The 11,476-nt window shown below is 36.1% G+C and overlaps 1 protein-coding gene across 1 annotated transcript in view; it reads right to left on the reverse strand.

Moving 5' to 3' along the window:
* LOC117425543 (BTB/POZ domain-containing protein kctd15-like) overlaps window positions 1-6,749 on the reverse strand; it is a 30,496-nt gene extending 23,747 nt beyond the window's left edge. The window contains exons 1-2 of the mRNA XM_034042532.3: window positions 5,587-6,749; window positions 2,198-2,373 (exon numbers count right to left, since the gene is read on the reverse strand). Coding sequence (XP_033898423.1) covers window positions 2,198-2,373; window positions 5,587-5,598 — 188 coding nt within the window. The 5' untranslated portion in view covers window positions 5,599-6,749. The remainder of the gene's footprint in view (window positions 1-2,197; window positions 2,374-5,586) is intronic.
* Window positions 6,750-11,476: the final 4,727 nt, after the last annotated feature.

The following is an 11,476-nucleotide window of genomic DNA, read 5'->3' on the forward strand; positions in this document are numbered from 1 at the left end:
TCAGCCAGATCAGACAGACTTTGAGAGAGAGCTGATAGTTGGTGCTCAGTTGGCAGGTGAATCCACCCACACCTTCCCTGAAGGAATTAGCGGCTGGTAATAACTGTCCTGTATCTCTGCTGACCAATTTAAACACCTTGCAAACAGTTCACGTTGCACTAGCGCTTTTGTAGAACTTAAAGCTGTACAATGTCAACATTGTACAAACTCCATACAATGTGAAGCAATGTCAGACTACAATAGTAATAGTGAAATGCTATAGTACCCATATCAACAGTAATTCTAATGCTTAGGGTTTGGGTTAGGGTAGGGTGTACTCCTGTGATAAAAATTCAGTATACAGTATATTAGCTTAAAGACCTTTAAACCTGTGTGAAGAATATCTGACACTGTCTATTACTGTGCTAGATGCTTTCATGAGAGCTATGTCTTGATTGCATTATTTCTGCTGGTGCTTCATCTTTATAGATAGGCATCTGCTACACTTGACAGCTCATTTTATTAATGCCACTGAACTCCAGCAGTTCAATATGTTTTGTTTTTTTTTGCCCATGACTACAGATCTCAATATGTATGTGAATGTTTAATTTAATTGCCTCTCTCTATGGTTTTAATATATAAAACCATAGAGAGATGGAATTAAATGAAAAATTCACACACATATAGAGATCTGATATAGGTGTTTTAAATATATTAAAATAAAACTACTTAATTTTCAAGTTCATCCTATTATTAAACTACTGAATGTCAAAATCAAATAACACAAGTACGATTTAAACATCTTTAAGTAAAAAACAAATACAATAATATAAGTTATGTATTAAACTGCAAAAATATTCAGAGAATGGATAAAGACAGCTCCTTCTACTTAAATAACTTTGAAGGATTACCAAAGCCCATGAACCCTAAACATGAGATAATTCGAATACAGGTTATTGCTTATTCTAGCAGAAAATAGGACGACCTCAAAAATTCAGTAGCCAGCCAAGTGGCTACATTTTAATAAATATGTTTCACCCCTTGCTCAAATGTTTATAGTTCCTGACCTTGAATTGTAAAGAACGACTTGTCAATGGGATACGTTTAAATACCCGTTATATGTACTGCATAACCCAAAACTGTAAATAAAACAACCAATGATTTTTGTGGTGAAAACATAACTGTGTGTCTTTCTGTGAAATATGCGTTAGATGGGCACATTTTTTTCATCCTCTGCCAATAACTACCACAATTGCCAGTTTTATAATAGGCGGCGACTTTTTTTTTTTTTAATATTCACTCCCTATAAATGTGTTGGTGGAAAAAGAATCACATTCGATTGCTACAGTGTATCTGTACCGACTAGACTTACATTTACGATACATCGAATAATTCACATGTGTCTTCGTTGTGTTGTTCCATTGTTCTAGCACATGCAGCCCCTGTGAATTAGGTACTGTGCGACTGCGTAGCTAAAATAGTCGCGTGAGGGGTTCTCTGCTCTGCATCCTATTTAAACCAGAACAAGTTCTTTGTAAAACTTATGCAGCAAGTTATCCTGTTTTCTCGAATTTGAATGCTTATAGACGATTTCATGAATGGTGAATACATATGGTTTGGGCAATATGATGCGGTAACAAAAACGACATATTTTTTAAATTATAGGTTCACATAAATTAAACTGCAGTTAATTATTTTATAAGGGGTTTCACTGAAATAATTTGATCATAATCGCTTAAAATCTCTTTAAAAGTAGAAATAATAATAATAATAATAATAATAATAATAATAATAATAATAATAATAATAATAATAAATACTTTACTTATATAAATAACATTACTGGATGGCATCAAAGTTTTGCATCACCCTATAGAATTAACTAATTTTGCTTCATAAGTCAAATGAAACCTGCTGAAAAGCTTTGTAGTTTTCCATATATAACGAAAAATTAAAAATGTGGAATTTCAAAATCTAACATGAAATACTGTACTGCTCTTATGGCTTCAAGTAGAGTTTTGCAATATAATTTTGTAGTATATTTGATTACATGATGTTAAAAAAAAAAAATCTAAATTACGTTCATACAGGTTTTTTTTTTTATGTCTCAATCTTAAAATTCTCGGCGATGCAAAATTTCTGGCCATAGCTGTAGGCAATAAAAAAAGATGCATTGACAGGAGCGTACGGTACAGTATGTCAGAGCATTGTCACTTACCTGGAGTCCGGGTATTTGGTGAGCGTTGCCAGGCTGCTAGTGTACATGTGCCCTCCAACATCGATATGGACCGGAGCATTGGATTTAGTGAGTTGAGCCGGGAGTGGGATTCCCTGAGAAGCCAACGGGGAAACGGGGGACCGGGTCAAAGACAGACGGGACATGCTTCTTCCCTCCTGGAAGCAATTAGAAGAAGAAAAAAACAGCTGTTTTGTTTTTCTTCACGGGAATGCCACTCGTACCTTTTGAGCAAGGTGTGATCCTGGTTCTTATCAGATCACTTCTATCTGCCTGATCGCTTATTTAGCTTACACATTATTGCCCAAACTCTAATTAAGTGTATTTGCATCCCTTTCTTCATAACACCGGAGGGGAGAATGGAAGGATGCTTATTAGCGACCAAGAACGAGAAAACGCTAGGTGTCGGCCTCAAGGGACACAAAACAATGCAAAATTCAAATTAAAGGTCGTAGGTTTATGTGTTAGACGTGAAATATCCACGACAAACGAATAACCAATTTGTGAATTGGGATTCGGGGGCTTTTGCAAGTTTGTCTCAATAACGAGACACCTCTAAATTAGCGACTCCTTTATAACCAGAGGCGTTGCAGTTGATACGCTATGTGTGTCTGAAAAAAAAAAAACTATGAAGTCGATAATATTATGCATACAACAGTCAAAAAAGTTTGAAGAACCGAGAAAAAAAAATTAACTGGACTTTGTCAAACGCTGCAGTGCTAATTAATTTGGTCTATTGACTTCATTCTTAAAAAGTTTATTGACAGTCCGGTTTGTTTACATAACCTCAAATTCGTTTTAGCTGTAGGGAAGCAAGCCAGATATGTATATTTCTGAAACAACTTGCAGCAGTGGGAGGTATAAAATGACATATGAAAACGTTGTTATTTGTATATATATTGCATGTGCTACACAAATGTAAACACATTGGAGTGTCAACTTCTTTAAACATGACTGTAGGCCATAGCAGATTTAATTCAACAGAACGGTGCAACGTATTGTTTCTATAGGTTTTAATTTCCACAATAAGTCTATAACATAATGAAATGTAACCCTTTCTTAATTAACCATTGGAAATGTGGTTCTTATATTAAACCTTCCTGAACTCTGCCCAAAGAACCCCCTGGTGTTGTACATGCAGCCCTGCGGAGCAACAGCTTCACTGCTGCCTGATTGCAAGATGCTGCCAAACAGTTGTTTTTCTTCCCACATCATTCGTGCGTTATCTGTGCCTTCCAGTTGCGCATAATAAGCCCTAATGTCAAAACTATTTACACTACGTTTGAGCAGGAATGTAAAGAACCACATCGGTGCGAGGCTCATTTCAACACAAAATGATTTTCTGTCCCATTGTGAGCGCTGTTGTTCGGTTTTCTCGGGGTGATTAAACAAGCAATGTTGCTGCTGTCTGATCTGGTTTCATCACATCGTCCCTCCATGAAGTCGACCATTTGCTAAGCTGCTATTTTAACCGCACAAGGTAAACAGAAGGCCGTTGTTGGAGCTCCATTCAGTTCTTTGCCTGGGGCGAAGCGCCCGGGGCAGAGAATGCTGAAGGACTACAGAATTTTCCAGGGTGTGCCTTTCTTGCTCGACCGCGAGCCCACAGGAACACTGTCCATTCAATACGCAAGTCTCGGTGATACATTTCATATCTCAGTGAAAGAAAATACTTCAAAAGACTTAAGAACTTTTGGGCGTATGAAGGTATGAAGGTATCCCACCTCTTCATTTGGCCCGCGGCCATGGTAACCAACACTGGTGTTAATTTTGGTGGAATACAGTAGATATCAAGAACAACATGGTGCAAGGCGCTGTGAGGGAAGGGCAGCCGGGGCGAAGGGTAACACGAAAATAGAAGACACACGTAAAGAAAGAAAGGTTTGGGATAATAAATAGTAAGAGTTAACACATGATAAAGGTTATTACCAAACAACTACTGTTGATGCTAAACTTAGACAATTTATTCTCCACTCAAAGGCTCTCAATATATATAATCCCTTGACAGAAATAAACATCCGAACTCGTAGAGGACCTTTGACTTGTCTTTAATGAGACCAGTCTCAGCATCTGCTCCCTGACTGAGAACGGATTTGTCATTGCCTAAATTCTTCAAGTGCTGTCGAGTTATTTAACACTAGACGACGCACTAGTCAGCCCTTCCACGTTCCCATGACAGGAGCTGCTAAAGGCAAATTGCAGGTATAATGCTGCCTTCACTCTTTGCTTTACAACTTCACATCACAGTCAGTTTTACAACGTGAATACAAAAGCAATGGTATAAGTTCATTTAGATTACAGATAACACCCGATAAATGTTACTTTAGATAATTATGAAAAAAAAACACAACAAAAAACAAAAACAGAAATGTCATATTTAATTTATTTATTTGATTTTTTTTATCAAAAGGAAAATCTATACACCTTAAATTTAAAACATATAGCCTACAACAGTGCCAGTGCCTGGAAAAGTTATTTTACACACACACACACACACACACACACACACACACATATGTGCTCTGTACATTACTACCAGTGTTCTGTACATACTGGTGCCCAGGGGTGGCAGGGGTGGCAGGGGTGGTGGGGGTGGGGTAAGGGGGGAAATCTTCCTAACAATATGGCGTCTTAAACATTCTGTACCCGCATATTATAAATGATGCTTTTGATCTGATGAAAGAGAGAGAGAAAAAAAAACATGTATCGTTCATACTCCTCCTACATAAAAAGAGAACTATAATTAAACCTACTGTAGCATTGTTTTGGAAAGGTGTTCCCACACAAAGCATGTACTAACTGCAAACTGTAGTCTCAGTGGTTAAGTATTCAAAAAAAAAAAAAAAAAAAAAAAAATCATTCTCGCTGGCGCCAGAGTACATTGCACACAGACTATACACGGTGCTGTACTTCCCTGGTTTTTAAAACGATGACCTTCTTATTATAAGTTCGGTTTCTTTGTCTAGTGGAAAGTACTAGTGCTTAACTCAAAAGCTTAACGATACCACAAATCCAAGCCAGATTTTATTCTTCCCCTGTTCAAAAGCTGCAGCATCCTTTGGTAACATTTCTGACAAGTTTCATTAAAACTACAGACAGTGCAATTCAATACGCCAGCGTTCCACGGCTTGCATGCCCCGTTTTGACACTGGCAAGTTTAAAAAACAAACAAACAAACAAACAAAAAACACTATTCAGCGTCAATTTATTTATTTTTTTTAAATATATGACAACTAGAAATGTTACATTATTTAAAAAACCAAAAAGTGTCGCTGTAGCTTTAAAGCTCCACAGAGTGCTGTAGTGTAGACTACTCTCCATACCAGGCACTTTCCAAAAAAGCAACACAGGAAGCAAAGCTTCGCCCTTACCTTGTTGTACATAGAAGAAATCTCTCCTTCTTTTTTTCCGCTCGTATTTCTACAGACTTTTTAATATCAGATGGTTGGCGACTGCTGAGATTTTCTTTGGAGCTTCCTCTCTTTCTTTTTGCTAAAATGAAACTGCCGAGGCTGTTATGAGAAGAAGAAAGCCAATAATCCGTCTCTAAATAACAGAGGGGAGCTAAAAACGAATTCTTGCTCAAGGCTTTCCAAACGCCTTCGGGGCAAGGATTAGGCTACAATTAGCTCAACCCTACTCGCGCCCAAGCTAATTTCGCGATGAAAATTTGATATTTTTCTTTCTTTTCCCAGGATGCTGATGAAGACTGGACCTTTTTTTGGTAATCCCCCCCACCCCCCACCCCGACCCCTTTTTTCTACAAAAAATATAAATAATAATACTAATAATTAAACCATTATAACGGTTTTAAGTTCTCCTTTGCTGGGGGATAACGGTTTAATATTGTAGTCAGGTCACTGTCACGTCGCTCAATAGACTTACTGAAGAAAAAAGCAGATTTTAATCATTGTCATTTCGTCTGATGTAATATTTCCCCAGGCATTTTCAACTAGGCATACATTTTCAGTTCCCAAATAAGTAAGGCAGAGCACGTTTCTCGCATCTCTTGTACTTTATGATTATGGAAGCGCAGTGTAACTTGTTGATAAAGTATCTATAGGAAATGCTGATGTTGAATATGCAGATCTCTATAAACAGTTTTAATGCGGCTGTGTTCTCTTTCCTTTCTCCCCTCGCTAATGTCTCGTATTGTAACGCCAAATTTCCTGTAGGCCATTAAAAGCAAATGACGTCTATCGACATGCATTCTGCTATTGCAGAAAGCGCCCTCACAACCTGCCTCCGGCAAAACGCGCCATTTCAATTATAGCACAGGGCTAGATGGAGATGTCTGCCATGAAGATTTCCCATGCAAGCAGGCAGGCAGGCAGGCAGCTAGATATTTTTTTGTGTTTGTTGTCTATATAGCTTTATTTTGTTATTACAGAAATCAAATACTACAACTGCCTTTTAAAAACACAAATGTGTCAACATTTAAATACATCTAAACATCTATTATTAATGTTCTGTCTCAAACATTGTGTTGTATTCCCAGCCAGACCACGAACAGCAGGCACAAGTCGAACCCTACAGTGTAGATCCGTTGTAAACTATTTTGTTTTTGTCGTTTTAAGAGTTTAAAACCTGGATACGGTCCATCCAGCTTGTTAGAATAATCCCCAAACACAGTACTGTACATTCATTGGATTCCTGAAAATAGGTTTCTTAATGTTTGGCGCCTACTAGCGGGCAAGTGATGCAAATACCAGTACAGTTAGTGAAATAAGGTAAAATGAAGGCGAATACATTGTGTAGTGGTACCAAAAAAGAAACGTGTGAACGAGAAGTCTTTAATAATGTCTGAGAAGCGTTTGTCTAAAATCATTACTAAGTAAATTTGTAGCAGTTTACCTGTACTATACAACACAGTGTTTGAAGTTATTTTAAAGTAAAGGTAGTGTACTGTTTACTTGATTTCTTTTTTCTCCTGAGGCGATATCCAGTGTGCCATTTCTAATAATTCTGTAATATTAATAATGATAATAATAACAATAGCAATAACACTGCTAATAATAATAATAATAATAATAATAATAATAATAATAATAATAATCAAACTCTCGTTCCTTTCAATGGCAAGAGGAAGTCTGACATTTAAATCTTGGTTAAATCTTCTTATGTCTTCAGAAGTACAAAATAGATGCGAGACAGGGCTTTTTTTCTCTCATTGAAGTAACAACCCTGCAGTTAGTTCAATTACATGAAGTATGCAGAAGATGTTGTAAATTTAAAGATTTAAATAGCTTACAAAGTGGCCTTGGGTCCCATCAGTTAATTTCCTTAATTTATGGATTTTAACAGAGTGTCTGAAATGAAAGGCAGACACAGAACTCGGTCATCGGAGAGATTTGTGTGCAACATAGACTAAATACAGAATATTCTTGACCACTTACCAGCACAGGAGGGCAAGGAAGTGGCTACAAGACATGGGCAGCAATGGGAAGTTTCATTAACATGGGTTCAGGTACATTTAGATGTTGCTAGCAGTAGGATTTCTACTGACACTAAGGCAGCTGATTTGTCTGTGCCAGGAGGTGCACAAAACACAATCCTAAAATAACTACCCACACCCCTTTCTCCAAACTGAAGGGCACTAAGATATATTTATCTTCAACCCTGATGTTAAACTACTGGCAGCAGTCTTTTTTTTCTGGGGTGGGGGTCTTACTGGCTATAGAATGTGTACTGATAATAAGAAACCCCCAAAGCCCTGCTGGCTCTAGTCATTTAGATATCTGTGCTCTCTATAGACTTTTATTATTTAAGTGTCTAATATTTAAGTGAGGCCTATGTGGATATTTGTATTCAGTTCTGTAAAACACGTGAACTAATATTTTTGATAGTGTACTGAACTACTACAAAATCTATTTGAAGTATTTTTTATGATACATATTTAAAACACTTTAATAATTGTACAGTATTTGCTTTTCAGCATTGAGAGGAGTCAAAACTTAATGTTCATTTTCTTCCTCCTGAATAATTTTTTCATATGGAGCTGGTAGCCAAGTCAACAGTTACATTTCATCCACATTGGAAATTATTTTACATGCTAAATAAAGAAGCAAACATTTACATTGGAAATAAGGGAATAAAATATGATGCTTTTAATGAATGCAGGAAACGATTTAATTAATGCAATAAATATTTAGAACCATATGGTTATATTGCTCCCGGAACCCTTGTTTTGTTTGTTCTATAACTAACCATTCTTATACAAAGCTTATATTCTGTATAATGGGTTCAATATTCTATTAATTAGAATTGTTGGTTTCATAATCAACCCATTGTATATAACCATCTGTTGTTCATTATAATAATGGTCCTCAGTAGAACCTTAACAAAATAAAGGTCCCAATGCAAGTTCGTTTTGACATAATAGACCAAATTGAGTTGTCCAACCCAGCCCCACAATTTAATAAATATGAACTCATATCAGTGAAAAGTTGTACAACTGTAAGTTCATTGTCACATAGTCATATGACAGACCTCCTATGGGAACTACCCATTAAAGAAACATGTTAACGATGAGTACAGTAACGTGTTCCATTGGACATAGCACAGGTGAGCCTTCATTTATGTTTTTATGTTTAAGATACAACTTTTCATTTTTTAACAATGCAGTATTCAAGATGGAATCTGTATGTATGCGAACATGAACAAACATAGACCTACACACAGAAATAAAATTCGAGCAAATTCGTTTTCTTAAATAATTTTAAATAATGTTCATTTTAAAATAAAAGCACGGGTTGTTCCATAAAAAGAATATCAACCACATTTTCTGAGGCTTAGCAGAGGGAGCACATTTATGTAAATAAGGTGTAAGCATTAATGCACGACCCTAAGAATAATTGACAAACACTGCCTCAAGGCCTAAGGCAGGTGTCATTAACAGTCACATTATTGGCAGCTCTGAGTTACTGAGAGATAGGAATGTACCAACCGTAGTTCTGAACATGGACAGTATTCAAGTGAGTATCACACATGGTGCAGTCCGTAAACCAATTAACATAGACAAACAAAAGTAAAGCAATTCTAATTAATTACTGAACATATTTTAAAACAGAGTTCTTAGGTATTCTGTAAAGAACACTTTAACCCTTGTTTTTCTTAAAGGGTCTGTGAAGCACAGTTCTATAGGGATTATATATCAATGGTGTATTATGAAACCAATTATTATTAGGGGGTTACAAATATGAAGTATCAAATTGTTCTCATAGTGACCTCATAATGCTGCTTTGCTTTCCCTGCAAACATGAGAATCCACGTCCAAGCAGCCAGTTTGTTTAAAGTTATTAAACCCATGCCTTTAACTGGATCACACACCTTTGCTTTTCTCTCTGCTATTACAGTAAATTAAAACAACATAACACTGATCAAATGAAAATATCAGTACCTATGCCATTACGATCGAAAGTCTGTCATCTCTATGTTTAACAGGATAAAGATCAGTTTAATAATTGACACCATTTCTTAAATTAAAATGTTTTTTTTTATGACATTATTTTTGTTCATTAAAACATTCAATATGCCATGCACAATTCCAGTGATTTTACTAAAAAAATGTGATGGAATACAGAAATGCAGTACATATCAAACAATGTCATTCATCTAATCAATTTGCCAATAGTTGTATATTGTTGAAAATAAACAAAGCAAAGGCACATTTTATTAATATAAAAGGAGAAAGAAACTACGGAGGACAAATTAACTAGCTTCAACTAGCTGTAATGATAGAATTTCATTTTAAAAGGTTAAACAGAAATTATGATTTTATATAATTATGATGGTTTTACACATTGCTTTTCCAAAGGAGAAGAACAAGGGTTAAAGTATTTTACTTAATTTTTGAGCAGGCCATTGATTACAACCGATTGAAGAAAGTTCAAATTAGGAACAAAATAATTTTACTGTCATGGTTAAACCCAACATGAAACTACTCAGAAACAATCACTGAACTGCTTCTTGGAACTTACATTTCTTCTAAGTTTTTACCATCAAAATGGTCTCATGTACCTTTGCCTTTGCACTTGCTTCAAGGTCAAATCTAGACAATCAGAATCATCCTTTCCTCGCCCCATCTTCCCAACCACACAACACACTATTGTTCATTATGGATTCAACCCCAGTGGTCTATTTAGAAACTTAAATGACAAACTTTACGACTAAGTATTTCTTAATGTCTACAATTACTTACAAGTAGCTTAAAATGACATTTTGACATTTTTATTTTAAACGCTCCCTTAAGTCTTTCCAAATGTATTCAGTGTCTTACTCAAATTACCTGAAAAACTACACTCAGAACTGACCATAAATGTATACCAACCTTGCCACATGCTGGACAATCGATGCATATAGTGTTGGAAGAAGACACAAGGAACCCTTGCCAATGATACTGGAGTATAGCAAACTCTTTCAAATGGTTTGATGGGAATTATTTAAGCCTTCAAATTTTAGTTTGTGAAATGAGTGTCTGACCCTCACTTTGTGTGAGATACGCTACGTACAGTATTTAAAAAACATCCAGTCCTAATTAAAAGAAAACTTCAAATCCCATAATGCCAAGCGATGGTCCACATGGGCATCCAGAGTTGACATGTCATAGACTGCAAGGCTTAATAGGCGATATGTGACCATTCCTCTACAATTCCAAAATGGCCCACAAAAGTGATGTCACTGCTGCTCATGAAATGTAAGTTATTTCTGCAGTCTTACACTAGCCAGTTGAATACTTTCATTAAATTCAGGCAGATCTGTTGTCTTGCCTATGCATGATTAAAATGAGAGCGATAGTCTAAATATAGTCATTTAAATAAAATTGTGCGCTATATATATTTGTCTAAGGAAACATTTAAGAGCACCAAAAAGGAAAGGTCCCAATGAGTTAGTTGGCAGGTAGGACAGAGTCAACTCCTGGTGTAATCTGCTATAGGAGAGAGGAAATAGGTTTAGGTTTTGTTTTATGAATTAATTATATTAAATGTCCATTAATGAATTCAAGATAATTTGTATCTTGTAAGCTTTACTCCCCACTGCCAGATGGTGGTTCATTGTTCCAAGATGAACAGGAAAGAAATACTTTTATAGCAGTAATTGGCATGCTGTGTGGTGGGAGAGCTATGGCTGCAGATGATCATGTAGGAGATGAAGCCTTCACATTACAATGCTTGAATGATTTGGATAATGCAAAGAATGTATTATTGATCTACACAGGGGTATATCTAGATACCGCCACTGAGATCATTTCAATTTATGTAC

This window comes from Acipenser ruthenus, chromosome 20 (genome assembly GCF_902713425.1).
Source record: "Acipenser ruthenus chromosome 20, fAciRut3.2 maternal haplotype, whole genome shotgun sequence".
Taxonomy (NCBI): domain Eukaryota; kingdom Metazoa; phylum Chordata; class Actinopteri; order Acipenseriformes; family Acipenseridae; genus Acipenser; species Acipenser ruthenus.